This window comes from Gymnoscopelus braueri (assembly GCF_963280865.1).
Source record: "Gymnoscopelus braueri genome assembly, chromosome: 7".
Classification (NCBI taxonomy): Eukaryota; Metazoa; Chordata; class Actinopteri; order Myctophiformes; family Myctophidae; genus Gymnoscopelus; species Gymnoscopelus braueri.
In genome coordinates this window covers 56516285-56543925 of record NC_137608.1, presented here as the reverse complement: position 1 = coordinate 56543925, position 27641 = coordinate 56516285, and the positions used below count along the sequence as shown (strand labels likewise).

General features: G+C 40.4%; 1 protein-coding gene across 1 annotated transcript in view; it reads right to left on the bottom strand.

Annotated features, from left to right (window-relative positions):
* Window positions 1–27641, bottom strand: part of polk (polymerase (DNA directed) kappa) — a 46735-nt gene that overhangs the window by 10772 nt on the left and 8322 nt on the right. Inside the window, exons 5-14 of the mRNA XM_080433731.1 lie at window positions 26725–26856; window positions 24748–24892; window positions 21801–21992; window positions 13498–13622; window positions 10798–10964; window positions 9673–9705; window positions 7861–7957; window positions 6203–6374; window positions 1285–1938; window positions 481–984 (exon numbers count right to left, since the gene is read on the bottom strand). Of these exons, the coding sequence (XP_080289857.1) occupies window positions 481–984; window positions 1285–1938; window positions 6203–6374; window positions 7861–7957; window positions 9673–9705; window positions 10798–10964; window positions 13498–13622; window positions 21801–21992; window positions 24748–24892; window positions 26725–26856 (2221 nt within the window). The remainder of the gene's footprint in view (window positions 1–480; window positions 985–1284; window positions 1939–6202; window positions 6375–7860; window positions 7958–9672; window positions 9706–10797; window positions 10965–13497; window positions 13623–21800; window positions 21993–24747; window positions 24893–26724; window positions 26857–27641) is intronic.

Sequence of the window (27641 nt, the reverse complement as noted above, 5' to 3'; positions counted from 1 at the left end):
CTGTTACTGAACAAACACTCTATAGCAATGATTACTATCAGAATATAGAGCTTTAACCTTTTAACAAAATACTTTTTGTTTTAACCCAAAAATATCACTTACCCTACCTCTAATAAGTTTACACTAAAATAAAAAGCCAATCTGCAAGCTCAAAACACTATTTAACCCATTGATACCTGGAACGCATCTGTGTCACTTTAGATGTCTTTGGCTATTCAAAAACAGCAGATATACAAGCTCATAGCGCGGCACCTTGCCGCGCTATGAGCTTGTATATCTGCTGTTTTTGAAAAATCTTGAAAAAAAATGTTTTAGATTTTTTTTTTTTAAAACTTAAAATTTAGAAAACATTTTTAAAAAATCGCCTCAGGTCTTAATGGGTTAAGGTTTGAAAAGATAGGACAATGTTTCAACATGGAACATGCAACATGGAATTATGCAAAAAAAGAAATTGCGATTATCCCGAAAAATGCCAAATACCTCCTCCGAGTTTAGAACCATGGTCTGTGTGAGACCGCCGTGGCTCTGATGACGTGTCCTCTGTCCGCTCTGATGACTCGTCCTCTGACCGCTCTACGCTACAAGGCCAGTTCGCCGTCGGTCTGAGCAGCGGCTCGGTCGTCTCAGTGACGCACGAGTCCTTCCTCCTCCTCCCTAGATCTCCTCCTTTCCCCTCGTCTTCCTCCGTCTCAAACTCCTCCCTCTCCTCCTCCCACTCCTCCCATCCTCCACCTACTGGGCGTGGTTGGGTACTACCGGCCACGCCCAGGTCTGTGGTGGTGGAGGTGGGGGGAGGAGAGGGACACGGCCCCCCGCTCAGACAGAGGTCAATGTGTCTGTTGAAGACGTCCAGGTCGCTGGTGTGAACCTCGCTGAAGCACACGGGACAGGTCAGGCCCTCTAGTGGACGCAGCGTGTCTCTGCAGCCTGATGTAGACGCCTGGGGGGGAGGGGCCTCCTCTACGGGAGGGGGAGGGGCCTCCTCTACGGGAGGGGGAGGGGCCTCCTCTACGGGAGGGGGAGGGGCCTCCTCTACGAGGGAGGAAGAGTCTTTGTTACTGACCGCTGAGGAGGAGCTGCTGTCTGTCTCCTTCATGTGTGTGTCCTTAATGTGTGTCTCCTTAATGTGTGTCTCCTTCATGTGTGTCTCCTTCATGTGTGTCTCCTTCATGTGTGTGTCCTTCATGTGTGTGTCCTTAATGTGTGTCTCCTTCATGTGTGTGTCCTTAATGTGTGTGTTCGTAGGAGACAAGGACGCTGCGTCCTCCTCCTCAGCCTGGAGACGTAGCCGCTGGGCGTAGGCTCTCTGGAAGAACGACCGTTGCACCTCCGGCCCAGAGCTCTGCTGCTGCTGCTGCCCCGGATCCGGAGGATGCCCCGGACCCGGAGGATGCCTCGGACCCAGAGGATGCCCCCCTGGACCCAGAGGATGCCCCCCTGGACCCAGAGGATGCCCCCCTGGACCCAGAGGATGTCCTGGACCCAGAGGATGCACCGGACCCGGAGGATGTCCCGGACCCAGAGGATGCCCCCCCGGACCCAGAGGGTGCCCCGGACCCAGAGGTTGCCCCAGAGGATGCCCCCCCGGACCCGGAGGATGCCCCGGTGGATACCCCGGACCCGGAGGATGCCCCGGAGGCTGGCTTGGGTGCTGCTGCTGTCCAGAGGGGAGTTGGGTGCAGGCGGGTGCAGCAGGAGGTGAAAGGCTCTGGATGGACGAGCCTTTCCCACACGTCTGAGAGGAGGCCTGGGGAGGAGGAGGAGGAGGAGGAGGGTCTGTCCTGCCCTGCTGGAGGAGGAGGTGGTGAGAGGAGGCCTGGGGAGGAGGAGGAGGAGGAGGAGGTGCAGAGTCTGTCCTGCCCTGCTGGAGGAACCCCATGATGCTCCTCTGCTGTGGAGCTTTATCATCTGAGCTGATGAAGGAGGAGATCCTAACACCTGGAGACACAACGAGACACTTTGAGATCTAATGACAGACAACACTTTGAGATCTAATGACAGACACAACACTTTGAGATCTAATGACAGACACAACACTATGAGATCTAATGACAGACACAACACTTTGAGATCTAATGACATACACAACACTATGAGATCTAATGACAGACACAACACTTTGAGATCTAATGACAGACACAACACTTTGAGATCTAATGACAGACACAACACTTTGAGATCTAATGACAGACACAACACTTTGAGATCTAATGACATACACAACACTTTGAGATCTAATGACAGACACAACACTTTGAGATCTAATGACAGACACAACACTTTGAGATCTAATGACAGACACAACACTTTGAGATCTAATGACAGACACAACACTTTGAGATCTAATGACAGACACAACACTATGAGATCTAATGACAGACACAACACTTTGAGATATAATGACAGACACAACACTTTGAGATCTAATGACAGACACAACACTTTGAGATCTAATGACAGACACGTCTGTCTGAATGACCTAAAACACTTTGAGATCTAATGACAGACACATGATCTGAACACAAAGTGTTATCAGTAACAATAGTTTAGAGACGTATTATTTAATGGTAACTAGATTCTACCAAGCCCTGCCCTGCCTGCCCTGCAATTGGCTGAATTTTAAAAAAGGGCGTACGGCCCAAAACCCTCATTCTGCACTTGGTCTGGTGGCGTGCCTCACTGAGCATTGAACTGCCGGCACTCTTTTTCTGACGACTGCGGACAATTAATTTTTTGCAGATAAAGTAGTTTTGGACTCAAGCGATGGAGGAGCGCCGTCTCAAGCCAACTTGAGCCACGAGAGGCTCCGCCAAGCGAGCTAAAGCCAGTGAGTCGCCCGTGCTGAACGTTGCGAAATTCACTAGAGCGACTCAGCGCCGTCCGAGTTATGTACAGATAGAGTTATGTACAGATAGAGTTATGTACAGATAGAGTTATGTACAGATAGAGTTATGTACAGATAGAGTTATGTACAGATAGAGTTATGTACAGATAGAGTTATGTACAGATAGAGTTATGTACCGATAGAGTTATGTACAGATAGAGTTATGTACAGATAGAGTTATGTACCGATAGAGTTATGTACAGATAGAGTTATGTACAGATAGAGTTATGTACAGATAGAGTTATGTACAGATAGAGTTATGTACAGATAGAGTTATGTACAGATAGTTATGTACAGATAGAGTTATGTACCGATAGAGTTATGTACAGATAGAGTTATGTACAGATAGAGTTATGTACAGATAGAGTTATGTACCGATAGAGTTATGTACCGATAGAGTTATGTACAGATAGAGTTATGTACAGATAGAGTTATGTACAGATAGAGTTATGTACAGATAGTTATGTACAGATAGAGTTATGTACCGATAGAGTTATGTACCGATAGAGTTATGTACCGATAGAGTTATGAACAGATAGTTATGTACAGATAGAGTTATGTACAGATAGAGTTATGTACAGATAGAGTTATGTACCGATAGAGTTATGTACCGATAGAGTTATGTACCGATAGAGTTATGTACCGATAGAGTTATGTACAGATAGAGTTATGTACCGATAGAGTTATGTACAGATAGAGTTATGTACCGATAGAGTTATGTACAGATAGAGTTATGTACAGATAGAGTTATGTACAGATAGAGTTATGTACCGATAGAGTTATGTACAGATAGAGTTATGTACAGATAGAGTTATGTACAGATAGAGTTATGTACCGATAGAGTTATGTACCGATAGAGTTATGTACAGATAGTTATGTACAGATAGAGTTATGTACAGATAGAGTTATGTACCGATAGAGTTATGTACAGATAGAGTTATGTACAGATAGAGTTATGTACCGATAGAGTTATGTACAGATAGAGTTATGTACAGATAGAGTTATGTACAGATAGAGTTATGTACAGATAGAGTTATGTACAGATAGAGTTATGTACAGATAGTTATGTACAGATAGAGTTATGTACCGATAGAGTTATGTACAGATAGAGTTATGTACAGATAGAGTTATGTACAGATAGAGTTATGTACAGATAGAGTTATGTACAGATAGAGTTATGTACAGATAGAGTTATGTACCGATAGAGTTATGTACCGATAGAGTTATGTACAGATAGAGTTATGTACTGATAGAGTTATGTACAGATAGAGTTATGTACAGATAGAGTTATGTACAGATAGAGTTATGTACCGATAGAGTTATGTACAGATAGAGTTATGTACAGATAGAGTTATGTACCGATAGAGTTATGTACAGATAGAGTTATGTACCGATAGAGTTATGTACAGATAGAGTTATGTACAGATAGAGTTATGTACAGATAGAGTTATGTACAGATAGAGTTATGTACCGATAGAGTTATGTACCGATAGAGTTATGTACCGATAGAGTTATGTACAGATAGAGTTATGTACCGATAGAGTTATGTACAGATAGAGTTATGTACAGATAGAGTCATGTACAGATAGAGTTATGTACAGATAGAGTTATGAACAGATAGTTATGTACAGATAGAGTTATGTACAGATAGAGTTATGTACAGATAGAGTTATGTACAGATAGAGTTATGTACAGATAGAGTTATGTACAGATAGAGTTATGTACCGATAGAGTTATGTACAGATAGAGTTATGTACCGATAGAGTTATGTACAGATAGAGTTATGTACAGATAGAGTTATGTACAGATAGAGTTATGTACAGATAGAGTTATGTACAGATAGTTATGTACAGATAGAGTTATGTACCGATAGAGTTATGTACAGATAGAGTTATGTACAGATAGAGTTATGTACAGATAGAGTTATGTACAGATAGAGTTATGTACAGATAGAGTTATGTACCGATAGAGTTATGTACAGATAGAGTTATGTACCGATAGAGTTATGTACCGATAGAGTTATGTACAGATAGAGTTATGTACAGATAGAGTTATGTACAGATAGAGTTATGTACAGATAGAGTTATGTACAGATAGAGTTATGTACCGATAGAGTTATGTACAGATAGAGTTATGTACCGATAGAGTTATGTACCGATAGAGTTATGTACAGATAGAGTTATGTACAGATAGAGTTATGTACAGATAGAGTTATGTACAGATAGAGTTATGTACAGATAGAGTTATGTACAGATAGAGTTATGTACCGATAGAGTTATGTACAGATAGAGTTATGTACAGATAGAGTTATGTACAGATAGAGTTATGTACAGATAGAGTTATGTACCGATAGAGTTATGTACAGATAGAGTTATGTACAGATAGAGTTATGTACAGATAGAGTTATGTACAGATAGAGTTATGTACCGATAGAGTTATGTACAGATAGAGTTATGAACAGATAGAGTTATGTACAGATAGAGTTATGTACAGATAGAGTTATGTACAGATAGAGTTATGTACCGATAGAGTTATGTACAGATAGAGTTATGTACAGATAGAGTTATGTACAGATAGAGTTATGTACAGATAGAGTTATGTACAGATAGAGTTATGTACAGATAGAGTTATGAACAGATAGAGTTATGTACCGATAGAGTTATGTACAGATAGAGTTATGTACAGATAGAGTTATGTACAGATAGAGTTATGTACATATAGAGTTATGTACAGATAGAGTTATGTACCGATAGAGTTATGTACATATAGAGTTATGTACAGATAGAGTTATGTACATATAGAGTTATGTACAGATAGAGTTATGTACATATAGAGTTATGTACAGATAGAGTTATGTACAGATAGAGTTATGTACCGATAGAGTTATGTACATATAGAGTTATGTACAGATAGAGTTATGTACAGATAGAGTTATGTACAGATAGAGTTATGTACCGATAGAGTTATGTACAGATAGAGTTATGTACAGATAGAGTTATGTACAGATAGAGTTATGTACAGATAGAGTTATGTACAGATAGAGTTATGTACCGATAGAGTTATGTACAGATAGAGTTATGTACCGATAGAGTTATGTACAGATAGAGTTATGTACAGATAGAGTTATGTACAGATAGAGTTATGTACAGATAGAGTTATGTACTGATACCCAGCATCGTATATCATGTTTTTGACACTCAAAGTGACTACTGGCCAATCACAGTGGCCAGTAGTCGTACTTTTCCGGGGACTTGTCAGAATCTAGTTGTATAAAAATAACACAGTTTAGAGACGGGTACATTCAGCGTCTTCCGTTACCCATGAGCCTCAGTCGTAGGGGGAGGGGCCTGATGCTGTCCATCTCGGTCCTCAGCAGCTGATTGGCCACAGAGAAGATCTCCGGGGCGGTCCAGACGGCACAGGGGAGGGAACAGGCTCTGGTCCTCACCTCAAACTGAACGTTCTTCAGCTTCAGTGTCACCGTCTTCCCCTGAGCAAGGCACCGTAAACAATCAATACCAATGACTTCAATCATTAGACTACAGAGTAGTACAGACAGAGGAAAGTTTATACTTTGGAGATTAAAAAATAGCAGATCTACAAGCTCAGCACGGCACTGAGTGCTGCGCTTTGCGCTTGTAGATCTGCTATTTTTCAATAGCCAAATAAATCTTAAAATGACACAGACACGTTCCTGCAGTTAACAACCACTTCATCAGAATCACTTCACTGGTTCCACATGCAGCCCACTTGACAAAGACAAAATCAAATCATTGTGGGATGGCTAAAGCAATCACACTAATGTTATTGCCACTATTTATATACTAATTATACCATATTCCGCCCGTTTTTTGGACTCTAAATAGTCCTTCATACTTTTAGCTACAAACTCCGCTCCAACTCTACAACGTTCGGCCTAATTAGGACATATCGGCTACCATTTGAATTTTTGAAATAATTTGTACTTTTAGAGATATTTCACTTTTAATTGCTAAAAAAAATCCTATTCATTTCAATGAAGAAATTCATACTTTTAGCTAGAAACTCTACAACGTTCGGCCTACTTTAAAAAACCCATTCATTTCAATGGAGAAATGCCATTTAGCTACAGTGGAACCTAGCAACTGCTTATTAGACACTAGCAACACCATATTAGAGCCTAGCAACAACCTATTATACCCTAGCAACCACCTATTAGACCCTAGCAACCACCAGTTTTACCGTAGCAACCGCATATTAGACCATACAAACTGTACATTAGACCTTAGCAACCCCCTATTAGACCCAAGCAACCGCCGCTTATTAGACCCTAGCAACCACCTGTTTTACCCTAGCAACCAAAGTTTTACCCTAGCAACCGCCTATTAGACCCTAGCAACCACCTATTAGACCCTAGAAACTGCCTACTAGACCCTGGCAACTGCCTATTAGACCCTAGCAATCACTGTTTGACCCTAAAAAAAACACAATTTTACACTATTCAACACTGTCAACACTATCAAAATGTTTAACACTACTAATACTTTAACACCTTTCAAACCTTTAGAACCGTAGAACTTTCAAACCTTTCAAACCTTAAACCTTTCAAACCTTTCAAACCATAAGAACCTTTAGAACCTTAAACCTTTCAAACCTTTTAGACCTTAAACATTTAAAACCTTTAACACTACTAATACTTTAACACCTTTAACACTTATAAAACTATCAATACTCAATACCATCTACATTCTTAGCGATCCCACACTGTTTCTTCAGGAACAGTATTTTCTAGTTCTTTATGTTGTTGGATGAGTAAATGCTGGTCCAGTGCAGGAGGAGGAATATGGAGGCTTATGGTAGTGAACAACGTGTCATAACACACTAACAGTACGTTTTAACAGCGGGCGAGTCTCCGGACGATCGCCGGGCGACATCGTCCAAAAGATAAATAAAATGAGGGTCATAATAATAATAATAATAATAATGACAGAATGTACCTTCAGTCCTTCTCTCTTCAGATCATTGGACAGATCTTCACACAACTCTCTGACCAGAGACACCTGGTCCTCTGGTTTATTCATCTCTCTGAAGGTCCTGAGAGAGAGAGAGAGAGAGAGAGACATAAAGACAGACTATAGACTGTATGAAAAGAATGGACTAAGGCCACACCTCTGGTTTCTACAGACCGAAAATGAAGACGATTGTTCAGGGATTTGAAATCCGCCATCTTTAATATATGCCAAAAAGACACCGGGAATAGGAACCGGAAATCAATCCCTAAAGAATGCTATTGGTTGTGTAGCTTGTCAATCAAATCATCCCGCCCCTCCTAGAGCATAGCCTACTTTATCGTCAATTTTACAATAAATAAATGGGACCATAATTTACCAAAACCCATTTCATGATGATTGAAAGAAGACTTTAAACTAGTGACTGGAAGCATATAGTATTTATAACCAATGTTTATTAACACATCGACCGCCAGAGGTTAATCTCATAATGTACTCACCAGTGCCAAGGTGTTATTGTTGTTTTTTTGTTTTTTTGTTAAAAGATTGAGCCGTACACGGTCTGTTTACATCGGCGACATCTCACTGTATCTCCCAGTGAAAACCACGTGTCAAACGGGGCATCCATGTTGTAGTTAGAGCGGATTACGTTAAACAGTGAAATGCGAGGAGAAAAAACTACAGGAAGAGAATTGAGTTTCAGTTTCGTCTGTAGAACGAGGGCGGACGTGATCGTCAAAACCGGATCCCAAATAATTCCGTTTCCGGTCATCAAACCGGAACCGGAAGTGGATCAAAAAAAAATCCGAAAGTGCACCCGGAGTTTTTTAGCGCAAAAAGACCGTGGACCGTAGGGCTACGGTCTCGGCGCTTAAAGGAGAATTCCGGACATTTTAAGTGTTATCTTTGATGTGTCGTTACTCACCTACCGACGTAAACAGTGGCATTGTTTATTTCCAGATTTTCCCCTGTCGTCATATTTTCAACCCCCTCCGTTGTCATAATGGGAGCGCGTGTCATAGGGAAATTCGTCTATTATAACCGATGCAAAGTTATTTTTTTCTCTACTACTACTCATTGTGGAGTCTCAAGATAGTCAAACATGCAGTGAAAGTTCCTGAGAGGCTACCGCTAATGACGAACGAGCTAACGCTAGTTGCTTGTTTCTCTCCCAGAACCTGGCAACTTGGTGTTGCCATGTTGAGAAACAAGCAACTAGCGTTAGCTCGTTCGTCATTAGCGGTAGCCTCTCAGGAACTTTCACTGCATGTTTGACTATCTTGAGACTCCACAATGAGTAGTAGTAGAGAAAAAAAGAACTTTGCATCGGTTATAATAGACGAATTTCCCTATGACACGCGCTCCCATTATGACAACGGAGGGGGTTGAAAATATGACGACAGGGGAAAATCTGGAAATAAACAATGCCACTGTTTACGTCGGTAGGTGAGTAACGACACATCAAAGATAACACTTAAAATGTCCGGAATTCTCCTTTAACAGTTGGATTTAACGGACCGTAGGACTACGTTCTTGGCGGTTAATGTGTTAAGGTATGAAAATCTAGTCTAAAGTTTGTCAAAAACCCATCCTCTTGCGTTAAAATAAATTATTTCTGACACCAGCAGGGGTAAAACAGTGAAACTACAGGCCATTCATATGAACTGTCTCTTCTGTATTAGAGTCAATATAAAACTCTGGTCCCTTGAGACAGAATGAGTGTGAGATGATATATAGTTCATTTTGAACCATGAAATATTAAAGTGTCTGGTTGTTCATTCAGACTGATGTCACACATACCTCTCAGTGCTCATGCTTTTCCTCTCCCCGTCCCTGAAGAATAACACACACACACACACACACACACACACACACACACACACACACACACACACACACACACACACACACACACACACACACACACACACACACACACACACACACACACACACACACACACACACACACACACACGACGCTGTTATTGTATTAGTTTTCTGCATGTACTGTAGGTGGTCTTTGATATTCTAAAACACACTAACACAGGGGTCTTCAACGTTTTCAGGCCAAGGGTCTCAGCCCCTAGCTGAGAGAGGGTGGAAGATAGGGTTAAACAACTAAAAATGGGACTGGCCTTCAAAATTGTAAATGCAAATTTGCCCGATATGCCCCCTATTCCCGCATATCTGAGTAAATACCTCCAAAAGGTTAGCGACACCCACAGTCACAATACCAGAGGGAGCATTAACAACAATCTGGTACCACCCACCCATAAAACAAACATGGGCAAATTCTCCTTCTACAGCACTGCCACCCAGGATTGGAATAGTCTAACTCCATCCCTCAAAACATGCAGTTCGCTGGGCTCATTTAAAAGAGCCTTAAAAAATCACCTTTCAGGAGGCCAAAGGTGGAGGTAGTACCATTTTCCCGTTAGACAGCAGACCCCCCCCCCCCCTGTTCTTGTACATTTTTTTTTTTTGCTGTTTATTTTGTAATGATATTTGAACTGTGGTGCCACTATATATGTATATGAATTAAATACCAAGGCCCTCATTGGAAACAAGTCCGCAAGGACTTTTATGAACGGACCTGTTAGACAAAGTATTTTAAATGTAACTGTGCTGTTTTACATTTGTTGCCTAATAAAATATTCAATCAATCAAAAAAAGATGAAGCAGGGACCCCCTCTATATTGTATACAATTGTGTTTCAGGTCAACTTTTGCTGCTCTTTTTTCCCTCTACGCCTATCTCACAACGCCTCGCAGCGCGAGGCGTTGTGAGCTTGTAGATCTGCTATTTTTTTTTCTCTTCAGAAAAGGGATGCTAGGGTTCCAGTTAAGGAAAAATATATATATATCACACAAAGGTTTTTGGCGGACCCCCTGTAGTAGCTCTGAGGGTGTGTGTGTGTGTGTACCTCTCTAGGTGTGTGGCTCCCAGGCCCAGGGAGATCCTGAGGAAGTGATGCCAGGCCGTCTCAGAGAACAGCAGGGACAAGAGCGCCATCTGCTGGCCGAGGTGAGCACAGCTGGTGATGCCCAGAGCGCCCAGCATCTTCTCACTGACCTTCCCTACGCCAAACACCTGGGAAATAAGAGAGACATCTTCTCACTGACCTTCCCTACGCCAAACACCTGGGAAATAAGAGAGACATCTTCTCACTGACCTTCCCTACGCCAAACACCTGGGAAATAAGAGAGCACTCTGTGGTCACCAAGGTGTTTCACACACCTACAGTGTGGTGGGAAAAGTACTCACGCTTTTTTCTTAAGTAAAAGTATCAATACTGCAAGGTAGAAATGTACTTAGTTACTTTACACCACTGTCTCTGGATTGTTTTACTTGGATTCAACAGGTTTCATGTCATAGTGTCTTGTTGTGACACACAGGCTGTGAAGTGTTAATGTTGATGCTGTTTCAGTCATAGTCGTTTGAATAAAATTCCATTTAGTTTGAGTCATTTTCCACCAGTTTTAAGCAGCAGCTTTAGGCGACATAGCTGAATGTTTGGAGAGCCCGCCTGTGGAGGAAGAAGCCCAACAAATCCACGGTGAGGCCTTTAGGAGGAAAGCCATTCAGGCAAGCCTTAAAAGGAGAATTTTGGACTAAAGTTCTTTTACCTTTTCTATGACGTTATATCTTGTTTTTTGTTTTTTTTTAGATCTGACGTTCATAGTGACAGAACACTGTCCCAAAAAAGGAAAAAAAAAAAAAAGAAAAAAATCTCGCTAGACGAGATTTCAATCTCGAGATTTCAATCTCGTCTAGCGAGACTTCTGTTTTTTTTTGTTTTTTTTTCTTTTTGGTTGCATAGTGTTCTGTCACTATGAACGTCAGATCTCACCAAAAAAAAAGCTATTAAAATATGTGATCTAACCTAAGGCCTATCCGCGCACCTTTTAAGCTGTGGCGGCTCAGGGGTGGAGTTATGAAATGTTTCTACTGTACCATTCATCCTAAGATATCATAACGTCATAGAAAAGGTAAGAAAACTTTAGTCCAAAATTCTCCTTTAAGTGGAGCCTGCAGTACCACCACGGCCCAATACACCATCACACCAGAATGAAATGTTTGGATCGGGGGGGGGAGGAGTCTGGTGCAACGCTCAGGTCCTGGACCTGGTGAGACGAAGGAGGGGCCCGGCCAGGAGGCCATCCACAGAGCCTGGTCCCTCCACGTGCCAGAGCCTCTCCTCTCCCCCGGCCCCAGCAGACTAGTTCCAGAGAAGCAGATTGAGTGTCCCTGTAGGACTGACCGTGGGGTAGCTACTGAGATGTAAGTTGGGGCTTGATCAACCCCCGGCTGGCAAGGGCGTACCGTCATAGAGGCCAATGGGGCCATGGCCCGGTCTGGAAAACTCTGCTCCCCTATTTTTTATATATATATAAAAAAATATATATATATATCGTCTTTTTTTTCCTCTACCGGCGCAGTAGCTCCGCAGCCTCCGCCCACCCCACCGTTCCCATTGTCAAGCGGCCCCAGCCAGACATGCTAATTGCCTCTAATAAACAAGTCATGATCTCTGTGGCTGTGCTAAACATGTTCTGCAGGTTTTGGCTCTGCCGTCTGCCCTTATTGAAATGAAGGGTCGCTATGCTGTGTCCCTCTACTCCCTCGTCCTGTGTGCACTAACAGCATGCACTGAATACCAGTGGTGGAAAAAGTACTCACATTTTTTACTTAAACAAAAGTATCAATTCTGCGATGTCAAAATACTCTGTTACAAGTAAAAGTAAGCTATTCAAAATGTACTTGAGTAAAAGTAGAAAAGTATTGGTATCAAAATGTATTTAAAGTACCAAAAGTAAAAGTAGGCTACTCATTATGCAGAAGGTCCCATTTCACAAGTTTTCAAATGTGAAAAAAAAGTTTTCTAACCCTTGATACTTTTACTTAAGTAAAACATTTGAGGATGGAACACACTGAAGGAATGGTAGAGTGTTGTTAATGTTGTTTTTTATTGTTTTTTTAATTAAGCAAAAAAATCGCGCGCGCTTTGCGCGCATACATGCCCGCGACGCAGTGGGTTGGGGGGGCGGGGGGAAGGGGGGAGTCATTAAGAATCTTGCCTGGTCCACGTTAGAACCCACCGTACGCGCCTGCCGGCTGGGTCACCTGGGCGAGGGTGTATGTTGCGAGACCAGAAACATCCTATGACCCCAGGCTACAACACTGATGATACATCCCAGGCTACAACACTGATGACACGTCCCAGGTGCATCCATGTGATGTTTTTCTTTATGGAGCAGGAGTCCACAACCCGAGTCCAGGCCTGGCCAGCAATGTGTTGAATATGACCGGGTGGAACTGTCCGTTTCACAGGGGAAATTCAATGGACAATGACAGATAGTTTCCCTTTTCTTTTCTTTAATGACGGATTTTTTTGCTTACTTTTGCCATTATTTATATCACATCTGCATCTTCTAACCTGTAGGGTAGTGACACGCCCACTTTGGTTCTCAGTTCAGGATAAGAAAAAACATGTTCAGTGGAAACACTCTGAACTGGTTCAAAAGGTGTGTGTTTACTGTACCTTGCGTACCGGTAGTTTCTGTATAAACTCCATCACACAGTGTGTGTGTGTGTGTGTGTGTGTGTGTGTGTGTGTGTGTACCTTGCGGACCGGTAGCTTCTCTATAAACTCCATCACACAGTGTGTGTGTGCAGAGAGCAGGTATTGTCCGTTGGGTTTGTTCAGGTCGCTGCACACCTTGGCCAGCAGCATGTTGGGGGCGATGCCTGTGGGAGGAGCCAGAGAACAGCTGTTTATATAAAACACACACAGAACTACACATGTGTTACAGAATCCTTCAGACTGTTGACATTATAATAACTATATTCAGGCCAACATTCAGGAGAACCATCGTATCGTCGCTGTGGGGGGGGGCAAACCTCCTATCTACGTTTTTCAACTTATTTTAATTTCTTTAATAGAGTACAGAAGTCCTGACGTCACTCGTTCATCCCCTGGTTCGTAAAGTAATTTCTCTATGGAGAATAACATTGGGTCATCTTAGAATCTCATATAAGAATTGTGGTCCAAAAATAAACAAACTGTCTCTGTGATATTGTCAGGGAGGAGGCTCTGTATCGTTTATGATAGTCAGTCACTCATATGTGATACAGTCTGTTTCTGGCGAAAATGTAACTAATTCGGCGGAAGTAACATTGGCCGCGTTTCCCAACGAGATTCGTAGAGATGCTGCGTTGAGATCCTGCGCAGGTTGTACGACGGGTCTAACGTGCGTCCACACAATCTGCGCAGTACCATAGCAGCCACGTAGATTTCAGCTCATGCGCTGCCTACGCAGCCTGCGTAAGAGCCTGGGACCCGGCGAAACCAACGCTCTACCCTCATTAGTAGCAGCTGGTTCTGCCCAACGTGCAATCGCTTCACACGTCCACGGCGTTACGTTTCTGCTAAAACTACATTTGGGAGACAGAATGGCGTATCCTACTCTCCTCCTACTTCTGCGAGAGGCGTAGCCCTGCAGTGCTGTCCTACGAAGCAGTTTGTTACTAGCGCCCTGGGGCGGTAGTAACACCGATCGTAGCGAAATAGATCCATGAAAAGACCGACCGACCGACCACACACACACACACACACACACACACACACACACACACACACACACACACACACACACACACACACACACACACACACACACACACACACACACACACACACACACACACATTTAATTTATTTATATATATATATATATATATATATATATATATATATATATATATATATATATATATATATATATATATATATATATATATATATGTATGTATGTATGTATGTATGTATATATATATATATATATATATATATATATGTGTATATATATATATATATATATATGTGTATATATATATATATATATATATATATATATATATATATATATATGTATATATATGTATATGTATATACACACACTCTCACACACACACACACACACACACACACAACGCGGGCAGCTGCGCTGCTTCTAGCCCTGATTCAGAGCGTTAGTGGGTACAGCCACACATCCGTAAAGCGTCCGTCAAGTTTCCGTACGGTCGCCGGAAGTCCCATCCACTCCCATGTTAAGTTTAAAACCGGAAGTACCGTTCCGTTTTTTTTTTTAACATGGGAGTGGATGGGACCTCCGGCGTCCGTACGGCAACTTGACGGACGCTTTACGGACATGTGTGGCTGTAGTTCACTAACGCTCTGAACCAGGGCTTCGTCCTCTATATGCATGAACCCGAAGTTTACAAATTGTACTCTCACGGATGATCCGATCGTCTGATAAAAATATTAAGCATATGCCAAGTTAACTAAAGGTATATAAATGATGCTGAGCTAAACATGTTTACTTAATTTCGAAGTTTTATAGTTAAACGTTATGATGAAAGTCCCCAGTTCCTCTCACAAAGTGACAGCTGTTGCGCTCGCCATGTTTATGAATGGTTAAAACATCTTTTGAAACTAGCAGATCTACAAGCTCACAACGCTTCACAAGCTTGTAGATTTGCTATTTTCAAAAGATTTTAATACATATTAATTTTGGGAAATGGGACATTCTGCATTCCTTTTGGTATTTTAAGTATATTTAATTTACTTGCATAATGGGGACACTTTAGTGTTTTATTTAACTTGCAGATGTCAACTCACCACTGTAATTTCATTCATAAATATATTATTCAAAAGTTGTATTTGGAGTGGACTGCTTCAGGACATCTGACAGTTGGCTCTGGTATTTTTATGATCCATTTCACTTTCGCAAAGGGTGTTTAAACTGCAGTGTAGCGTATGACAGCCCTACGTAGTTTACGTCGGCCTTACGTAGACTTCGTCCAGGAGGTCTTTACGTCTATGCTGTCTCGCGAATGTAGTTTTAGCACACACGTAATGAGAACCTGCGACGATGGTGCCTCCTGAAGCCAGTTTAGATACCACGTAGAGCACACACAGCTGCTACTAATGAAGATAGATCGTGGCGGGGTTGCTACTGCGCAGGTGCGTGGAGGCTCTCACGCAGCTTCTAGGCTGCGTCTGAGCTCAAAGTCGTTTGGGAAACCTGGCCATTATCGTTTTCTCACCGTCAGTTGATGCTTCATATCCATAAGAGTCAAACCGCCGGGGTCATTTGTTTATTTGTGGAACACAGTTCTTATTTGACGCGATATTAAACACGTCTATGTGGATTCAGAACGGGGGGGGAAACCGCGAACCAGGTAGGATGTGTAAATTACGTCAGACTTCGGTGCTCTATAAATCAGTGCTATTGAACACCCTTTACGTCTGTGTGTGTGTGGGTTTAACAAATATTGAACCAATGAAAAGTATTAAAAAGCTCTTCTGACTAAACCTCCTAACTCCATTGGATCCTCAAACTGTGTCAGTCAAACCAACTCAGGTTTTTTGTTCTTTTTCCGGCTGACATCATTCTGATCAATGATGACAAAACAACTATGTCCACATTAATGGTCAAAAACCTCCTATGGGCGCGGTCACACCAAAACATGGTCGACCGCTGTTAAACTCGGGTTGTGTTAAACTCGGGTTGTGTTAAACTCGGGTTGTGTTAAACTCAGGTTGTGATAAACTCAGGTTATGTAAAGTCAGGTTGTGTTAAACTCAGGTTGTGTTAAACTCAGGTTATGTTAAACTCAGGTTGTGTTAAACTCAGGTTATGTTAAACTCAGGTTGTGTTAAACTCAGGTTATGTTAAACTCAGGTTGTGTTAAACTCAGGTTGTGATAAACTCAGGTTGTGATAAACTCAGGTTGTGATAAACTCAGGTTGTGATAAACTCAGGTTGTGTTAAACTCAGGTTGTGTTAAACTCAGGTTGTGTTAAACTCAGGTTGTGATAAACTCAGGTTGTGTTAAACTCAGGTTGTGTTAAACTCAGGTTATGTTAAACTCAGGTTGTGTTAAACTCAGGTTGTGTTAAACTCAGGTTGTGTTAAACTCAGGTTATGTTAAACTCAGGTTGTGTTAAACTCAGGTTGTGATAAACTCAGGTTGTGATAAACTCAGGTTGTGTTAAACTCAGGTTGTGATAAACTCAGGTTGTGATAAACTCAGGTTGTGTTAAACTCAGGTTGTGATAAACTCAGGTTGTGTTAAACTCAGGTTGTGTTAAACTCAGGTTGTGTTAAACTCAGGTTGTGATAAACTCAGGTTGTGTTAAACTCAGGTTGTGTTAAACTCAGGTTGTGTTAAACTCAGGTTGTGATAAACTCAGGTTGTGATAAACTCAAGTTGTGTTAAACTCAGGTTGTGTTAAACTCAGGTTATGTTAAACTCAGGTTGTTAAACTCAGGTTGTGTTAAACTCAGGTTGTGTTAAACTCAGGTTGTGTTAAACTCAGGTTGTGTTAAACACAGGTTGTGTTAAACACAGGTTGTGTTAAACTCAGGTTGTGTTAAACTCAGGTTGTGTTAAACTCAGGTTGTGTTAAACTCAGGTTGTGATAAACTCAGGTTGTGATAAACTCAGGTTATGTTAAACTCAGGTTGTGTTAAACTCAGGTTGTGTTAAACTCAGGTTGTGTTAAACTGAGGTTGTGTTAAACTCAGGTTGTGTTAAACTCAGGTTGTGTTAAACTCAGGTTGTGTTAAACTCAGGTTGTGTTAAACTCAGGTTGTGATAAACTCAGGTTGTGTTAAACTCAGGTTGTGTTAAACTCAGGTTGTGTTAAACTCAGGTTGTGTTAAACTCAGGTTGTGCGCGGCCATAGTTTTTTGCAGCCAGCGCATTCTAAATAAACGGAGTGACCCACCTGTCACTCACTTTCAGGACCCTCCCAATGCAACAGCTACAAGGAGGCTAGATATAACCTGTCTCAGCACCGGCCACAGTGGCGCACCTCGCTAATCATTAGACTCCCAATCCACTACCACTGGGAGTCTAGGTTCGACTCCCGCTTGGGACAATACTTTTTCAAACAACCGCGGACTACTTTTTTTCGCCGATAAAGTATAGTTTTGGACCGGACCGCGACGGAGGGGCTTTGAGCCTACTCAGCCCTGTCCGAGTTATGTACCGATAGGCACAGAATAGTAAATTATGTTTATGGTGTGCCCCAACTGACACTCAAAGTGACTACTGGCCAATCACAGCGCGTGTTTCCCGGGACTTACACAACTCTCAACTTCCGCTACAAATCCGCAGTGCATTCCCAAAGCTCGCCCCATAGGTAGAAGAAAAGTGCGGTGTGACCGTGCCCTGACTCCACTTGAGCTGTAATTGGGTAAAGTGATGATAATATAAGGACAATTCAAGTACATTCAAGTATCTGACAATGTATAAAGTCACCATACTAACTTTGATGAGGCAGTTTTGTGTTGTTAAACACAACATTATTACATTTGGTTATTATTAAGGTGTCAGTGATTATTACCTGTATGTCAGTGATTATTACCTGTATGTCAGTGATTATTACCTGTATGTCAGTGATTATTACCTGTATGTCAGTGATTATTACATGTATGTCAGTGATTATTACCTGTATGTCAGTGATTAATACCTGTATGTCAGTGATTATTACCTGTATGTCAGTGATTAATACCTGTATGTCAGTGATTATTACCTGTATGTCAGTGATTAATACCTGTATGTCAGTGATTATTACCTGTATGTCAGTGATTAATACCTGTATGTTAGTGATTAATACCTGTATGTCAGTGATTATTACCTGTATGTCAGTGATTATTACCTGTATGTCAGTGATTAATACCTGTATGTCAGTGATTATTACCTGTATGTCAGTGATTATTACCTGTATGTCAGTGATTAATACCTGTATGTCAGTGATTATTACCTGTATGTCAGTGATTAATACCTGTATGTCAGTGATTAATACCTGTATGTCAGTGATTATTGTATGTCAGTGATTATTGTATGTCAGTGATTATTACCTGTATGTCAGTGATTATTACCTGTATGTCAGTGATTATTACCTGTATGTCAGTGATTAATACCTGTATGTCAGTGATTATTACCTGTATGTCAGTGATTATTACCTGTATGTCAGTGATTATTACCTGTATGTCAGTGATTAATACCTGTATGTCAGTGATTATTACCTGTATGTCAGTGATTATTACCTGTATGTCAGTGATTATTACCTGTATGTCAGTGATTATTACCTGTATGTTAGTGATTAATACCTGTATGTCAGTGATTATTACCTGTATGTCAGTGATTAATACCTGTATGTCAGTGATTATTACCTGTATGTCAGCGATTAATACCTGTATGTCAGCGATTATTACCTGTATGTCAGTGATTATTACCTGTATGTCAGTGATTATTACCTGTATGTCAGTGATTATTACCTGTATGTCAGTGATTATTACCTGTATTACCTGTATGTCAGTGATTATTACCTGTATGTCAGTGATTATTACCTGTATGTCAGTGATTATTACCTGTATGTCAGTGATTAATACCTGTATGTCAGTGATTATTACCTGTATGTCAGTGATTATTACCTGTATGTCAGTGATTATTACCTGTATGTCAGTGATTATTACCTGTATGTCAGTGATTATTACCTGTATGTCAGTGATTATTACCTGTATGTCAGTGATTATTACCTGTAGTATTATTAAGTTATGTCAGTGGTTACCTGTAGTATTATTAAGTTATGTCAGTGGTTACCTGTAGTATTATTAAGTTATGTCAGTGATTATTACCTGTATGTCAGTGATTATTACCTGTAGTATTATTAAGTTATGTCAGTGGTTACCTGTAGTATTATTAAGTTATGTCAGTGATTATTACCTGTATGTCAGTGTTTATTACCTGTATGTCAGTGATTATTACCTGTAGTATTATTAAGTTATGTCAGTGGTTACCTGTAGTATTATTAAGTTATGCCAGTGGTTACCTGTAGTATTATTAAGTTATGTCAGTGATTATTACCTGTAGTATTATTAAGTTATGTCAGTGATTATTACCTGTAGTATTATTAAGTTATGTCAGTGGTTACCTGTAGTATTATTAAGTTATGTCAGTGGTTACCTGTAGTATTATTAAGTTATGTCAGTGATTATTACCTGTAGTATTATTAAGTTATGTCAGTGATTATTACCTGTAGTATTATTAAGTTATGTCAGTGATTATTACCTGTATGTCAGTGATTATTACCTGTATGTCAGTGATTATTACCTGTAGTATTATTAAGTTATGTCAGTGGTTACCTGTAGTATTATTAAGTTATGTCAGTGATTATTACCTGTATGTCAGTGATTATTACCTGTAGTATTATTAAGTTATGTCAGTGGTTACCTGTAGTATTATTAAGTTATGTCAGTGGTTACCTGTAGTATTATTAAGTTATGTCAGTGATTAATACCTGTATGTCAGTGATTATTACCTGTATGTCAGTGATTATTACCTGTAGTATTATTAAGTTATGTCAGTGGTTACCTGTAGTATTATTAAGTTATGCCAGTGGTTACCTGTAGTATTATTAAGTTATGTCAGTGATTATTACCTGTAGTATTATTAAGTTATGTCAGTGATTATTACCTGTAGTATTATTAAGTTATGTCAGTGGTTACCTGTAGTATTATTAAGTTATGCCAGTGGTTACCTGTAGTATTATTAAGTTATGTCAGTGATTATTACCTGTAGTATTATTAAGTTATGTCAGTGATTATTACCTGTAGTATTATTAAGTTATGTCAGTGATTATTACCTGTAGTATTATTAAGTTATGTCAGTGGTTACCTGTAGTATTATTAAGTTATGTCAGTGGTTACCTGTAGTATTATTAAGTTATGTCAGTGATTATTACCTGTATGTCAGTGATTATTACCTGTAGTATTATTAAGTTATGTCAGTGGTTACCTGTAGTATTATTAAGTTATGTCAGTGGTTACCTGTAGTATTATTAAGTTATGTCAGTGATTATTACCTGTATGTCAGTGATTATTACCTGTAGTATTATTAAGTTATGTCAGTGGTTACCTGTAGTATTATTAAGTTATGTCAGTGGTTACCTGTAGTATTATTAAGTTATGTCAGTGATTATTACCTGTATGTCAGTGATTATTACCTGTAGTATTATTAAGTTATGTCAGTGGTTACCTGTAGTATTATTAAGTTATGTCAGTGGTTACCTGTAGTATTATTAAGTTATGTCAGTGATTATTACCTGTAGTATTATTAAGTTATGTCAGTGATTATTACCTGTAGTATTATTAAGTTATGTCAGTGATTATTACCTGTAGTATTATTAAGTTATGTCAGTGATTATTACCTGTAGTATTATTAAGTTATGTCAGTGGTTACCTGTAGTATTATTAAGTTATGTCAGTGGTTACCTGTAGTATTATTAAGTTATGTCAGTGATTATTACCTGTAGTATTATTAAGTTATGTCAGTGATTATTACCTGTAGTATTATTAAGTTATGTCAGTGATTATTACCTGTAGTATTATTAAGTTATGTCAGTGATTATTACCTGTAGTATTATTAAGTTATGTCAGTGGTTACCTGTAGTATTATTAAGTTATGTCAGTGGTTACCTGTAGTATTATTAAGTTATGTCAGTGGTTACCTGTAGTATTATTAAGTTATGTCAGTGATTATTACCTGTAGTATTATTAAGTTATGTCAGTGATTATTACCTGTAGTATTATTAAGTTATGTCAGTGATTATTACCTGTAGTATTATTAAGTTATGTCAGTGATTATTACCTGTAGTATTATTAAGTTATGTCAGTGGTTACCTGTAGTATTATTAAGTTATGTCAGTGGTTACCTGTAGTATTATTAAGTTATGTCAGTGATTATTACCTGTAGTATTATTAAGTTATGTCAGTGATTATTACCTGTAGTATTATTAAGTTATGTCAGTGGTTACCTGTAGTATTATTAAGTTATGTCAGTGATTATTACCTGCGCTGGCGGTCAGCGATGTCTTCTGCTCGATGCGGAAGCGCATCTCTCTCACAGCCTCTTCTGCAGACGTCCCGAACACCTGGAAACCCGGAGCGGATCCTCCAGAGGAACTAGGACTGTCCGTGTCGTCGTCAAACAGAAGAGGAGAGAGTTCTGCGGTCTCCTGGCCCGGCTCGCTTTGCACTTCTCCTTCATTAAACACATTAAACACAGTGTGGGAAAGGGTTGGGATCTTTGAGGATTTGAACAATTCAGGTTCCTTAACCCATTAAGACCTGAAGCCGATTCTAAAAATGTCTTTTAAATCCTAACAGTTTTATGAAAAAACATATGTTTCTATATCAGTAGCCTCGGAAACCCATGCCTTTTTTTTTTGTTTCAAAAGAAAAAAAGGCTGGGAGAACCTTGCAGGAACGCTTGTCTTAGGACCTTGTTATCTCCTAACCAATCAGAGTGCAGAGGGGTGTCGCTCTAAATTTGGTGACGTCAGCGTGCTCTGTGCACAGGCCGGGGGGGGGGGGGAAGGGGGGGGGGAGGGGAGGCGGGGACATAGATTGGTGAAGCAATAGGAAGCGCCGCAGGAATCCACCCGCCTGGGTTTGGATCCGCCCTTCAAGACCATGGATTGGGCTCGTTCTTTCAGTCTACTATATCAGTGGTTCTCAATCTTTTTCATGTCAAGGACCCCCAAAATGATATGTATTTGGCCGTGGACCCCCATCTCAAAATATGTTGTTCCAGGGACCCCCCAGAAGCAAAGATTTGAGTTAAAAATGTTCGCTTTAAAAAAAAGTATATATTCAAAGATTTGCACACATTTTCAAGATTTTTCAAAAATAGCCAAATTGTAAAATAATGCTTTTTAGCTCAAATCAAAAAGTGACACAGATGCGTTGACACAGAACGTCAAATATCTATTCAAAAATGTCAACAAATGTATGTTGCTATATACTGTAAATATATATATATATATACTGTACATATATATATATATATATATATATATACTGTACAGAGCAACAAGAACCCCAAAAGGTGTTCCCGTCCTGAAAGGTATCGTTACAAATAGGGGTTCCCGCCAAAAAATGTGTTAACCCATTAAGACCTGGAACGCATCTGTGTCACTTTTTGATTTGAGCTAAAAAAGCATTATTTTACACTTTGGCTATTCAAAAATAGCAGATCTACAAGCTCATAGCACCGGCACCGAGTGCCGCGCTATGAGCTTGTAGATCTGCTATTTTTGAAAAATCGTGAAAATGTGTGCAAATCTTTGAATATTCTTTTAAAGCAAACATTAACTCAAATATTTGCCTCTGGGGGGTCCCTGGAACAAAATATTTTGAGATGGGGGTCCGCGGCCAAATACATATCATTTTGGGGGTCCTTGACATGAAAAAGTTTGAAAACCACTGATATAGAAAACCGTTAGGGACCAGTGGAAATGTACAGAAGGGGGTCCCTGGAGGAAAATAGGGGAGGGTCAAGCCTTTCTAATTTTAGTACAAGGGAGGGTCATGCAATGTTGAATTGATAAACTAGTCTGTTTTTATATTCACCTGTTTCCTAGGCTGTGTGTTTTCCACTTCCTGTCGGATTTCATTGGATATTAAAGTAGTCATCTGACCAGTTTCATTGGATTTCATTGGATCAAATCGACAGGAAGTGGAAAACACACAGGAAGTGTTAAGCCTAGGAAACAGGTGAATACATTTTTAGTACAGCAGAACAGTGGCCAATGACCCCTCTCTATTTCAAATGATACGAAGGATTCAAATCCAGTAACACCTTGGTCTATTTAGAATCATTAACAAGCCATCAACGCACGACCCAGTCAAATCTATTCAGCGTCTTAACGATGGTGGTTGAACAATTAAGCAACACTTCAACAGGTGTTAGGCTTATTAGAGATACGCATTATCCCAATTTCCAACACAGAGATATCCTCTTTTAAGTGTGTTTTTGTTGCTCATAGAATTACATACACCAGCTAGGTTACAATGACCAATTTATTTACTGGATATTCATAATCATTTGAAGTAATTCTGTGCATGTGATTAATTTGGATCTATATGGACAGTCGTGCATAGATGCCAGCCTAGCTCCACAAGTAAAACCAGAATCATCGGGCCATAATTGATAGCCTAATTGTTAAGACTTAGACAGGGGCCATTTTCGAATTGCACAAGTACAAGCAAGCACATGCGATTAATATGGGCACATTTCCTACTAATGATGACTCAACCAGGTAAACCGGTACAGTTTCCCTTGAAATTCTAACTCCCATTTCTGTGGAAGTATTTAAGGGAGGTTTTAGTACATCAAGGTAAATACAGGCTTTTATTTGATGTATGATGACGCATCAATGTTGTCAGTTACATGGAAGTCGGATGTCCGACTTCCAAGTAACTGACAACATTGATGCGTCAAGTAACTGACAACATTGATGCGTCAAGTAACTGACAACATTGATAATCATGTTAACATTTTGCACGCGCGCTTCGCACGCGTGTGTGGCCCAAACGCAACATGCTTTGTACTGATTTTCTAGTGTTTCTGATGTTAATCACCTGAACTCAACCACTTCCGAGCTGCTTTTAGCCTTAGACTCTAATCACTGCCTGATTAGAGTACTTCATTAGTATTCGCGTCGTTGAGTTAATGTGTGAATTCCGTTGCAGCCATTACTTATCACCTCAAGAACAATAGCTACACACATGATAAGCCATCAACTCAGAGTTAGCCCACATTCTTGCTGCCCCCCAGCCACTCCTGGGCAGTAGCGTATCAGACCGTATCAACGTATCAGATACGCTGTTTTGAACAGTTTTTGGATGTAGACGGTGGCGACGGAAAAAATCTACAGGGCATACTACGTATACTGACCTTGAACCACTGCTCTAAACCACACTGACCTTGAACCACTGCACTAAACCACACTGACCTTGGTGGTGGGCTCTGAGGCAGTGAGTGCGTAAGGACTCGGGCCAGCGGACCCTCTGCTCCAGGTGGTCCGTCAGGTCCAGGTAGGCCTCGTCCAGGCTGAGGGGCTGGAAGTGGGGGTCGTAGTCTGCAAAGATCTCCCTGATCTGAGACACACACACACACACACACACACACACACACACACACACACACACACACACACACACACACACACACACACACACACACACACACACACACACACACACACACACACACACACACACACACACACACACACACACACACACACACACACACAGTTAGCAGCTGGTTAGCGCACTCTCTTATCTGTTTGGACAGTGAGATTATTAGACTGTGTGTCTGTGATTGTGTGTCTGTGAAAATAGCTGCATTACAGCAACCAGTCAAATGTTTAATAATAATATTTATTATAGCCTACAATCAGACTAAATCAGGGGTCTTCAACGTTTTCAGGCCAAGGACCCATTAGCTGAGAGAGATATGAAGCAGGGACCCCCCCCCCCACTACATATTGTATAAAATTGTGTTGCTGATTACACCTTTTCATAGATTTCATAGACTATCAGTGTTGTGTGAATTAATGTTTTTTTAAATGTCGGTGAAACCGCCCCTATAAGTGAGATTTGGAAAAATGTACAAATATCTTGGGCAGTGAAACCGCCCCTAAAAGTGAGGTTTGGAAATTTGTACAATTATCCTGCGCTGTGATTGGCCAATCACAATCTATTCAGGACTGTGATTGGCCAGTGTCACATGACACATGTGCATAGCCCTATATAAGCAACCATAACTTAAAAAAAACATAATTTTGTTTTTTTTAAGTTATGGTTTTGTCCATCATAAAGAGTGTTTCAATAAATGTATTTATCTTTTGTACATGATTGATCGACTCCATTCAGTATTGTGGTTAGCTAGGAAGGCCCACTTCACACAGGGTGTGATTTTTTGTTTATTTCAGACATTTAACCACTGAAACCCTCAGTACTGAAACCTGACCGTTGGCTCTGTACTTGATCTTCTCTTTTTCCCCTCTACACAAAACCTCTTTGCCTAAAATAGCCGATCTACAAGCACACAACGCCTCGAGGCGTTGTGTGCTTGTAGATCTGCTATTTTCGGCTAATGTGCCCCTCAGAATAATAGCGATTATAGGGTTGAAGTGGTTGAAAGAAATCCATTTCACACAAAGATTTGGCAGCCCCCCTGTAGTAACTCTGAGGACCCCCTAGGGGTCCCGGACCCCCTGTTGAAGACCCCTGGACTAAATAACACAAAGTAACTAAATATAAGTGGTGTGGTGTGTCTTGGTGTGGTTGTTGTTTCCTGGCGTTGGTGTTTCACCCAGGTGGGCGTGGTTGTATGCCTAAACCCGTAACTTTAAGCTCACGGAAACAATGCCTAAAGCTAGCCAGGGGTCAAAACCATTTTCGGGTTTCTGATCCGGTCGGGAGCTGAACTAACTTTACGTCATCAGGCGGCCGGAACCAAGGGTGCCGGTAAATTCACTGCGATCAAGGGCATCATTAATTTTAGGGCCTTCCCAATAAAACCCTTGATGCGGCGTCTTTTATTCCAACTCGTAGCGACTGGCGAGACAAAACTAGTAATTCTACTCGATTCAGCATTTAAAATGGGGACTGGGGAAACTAACAGGGAGAACCAAAACAAAAACCGGAACCAGCAACTAGAACCACAGTATTTTTTTTTTAGGGGGGGGGGGGTTGTGATCTAGACCGGATCACAGTTTGGAACGAATACCAGGCTTTCCTCCGAGGTGGAAAGTCTGGTGACACAAGGTTAGCCTAAACACCACACCCACCTGGGCGAAACACCGGTAAAAGAGGGAGTCCAGTAGTGTCATGGTGTGGTGTGTTGTTGTATGGTGTGTTGTTGTATGGTGTGTTGTTGTATGGTGTGGTGTTGTATGGTGTGGTGTGGAGTTAACCCTTACCTCACTGCTCACCGCTCTGTACTGGTCAAAGTTGGTGGGGACGATGACCAGGTTGGGACAGAGCTTCCTGGCGATGAAGCCCGGCATGGCGGCGCGCACACCGAACCTCCTGGCGTGGTAGTTAGATGTAGACTGTAGAACACATTATATACATGGTAGTTAGATGTAGAACATGTTATATACATGGTAGTTAGATGTAGAACATGTTATATACATGGTAGTTAGATGTAGAACACGTTATATACATGGTAGTTAGATGTAGAACACGTTATATACATGTTATATACATGGTAGTTAGATGTAGAACACGTTATATACATGTTATATACATGGTAGTTAGATGTAGAACATGTTATATACATGTTATATACATGGTAGTTAGATGTAGAACATGTTATATACATGGTAGTTAGATGTAGAACATGTTATATACATGGTAGTTAGATGTAGAACATGTTATATACATGGTAGTTAGATGTAGAACATGTTATATACATGGTAGTTAGATGTAGAACACATTATATACATGGTAGTTAGATGTAGAACACGTTATATACATGTTATATACATGGTAGTTAGATGTAGAACATGTTATATACATGGTAGTTAGATGTAGAACATGTTATATACATGGTAGTTAGATGTAGAACATGTTATATACATGGTAGTTAGATGTAGAACACATTATATACATGGTAGTTAGATGTAGAACACATTATATACATGGTAGTTAGATGTAGAACACGTTATATACATGGTAGTTAGATGTAGAACATGTTATATACATGGTAGTTAGATGTAGAACATGTTATATACATGGTAGTTAGATGTAGAACATGTTATATACATGGTAGTTAGATGTAGAACATGTTATATACATGGTAGTTAGATGTAGAACATGTTATATACATGTTATA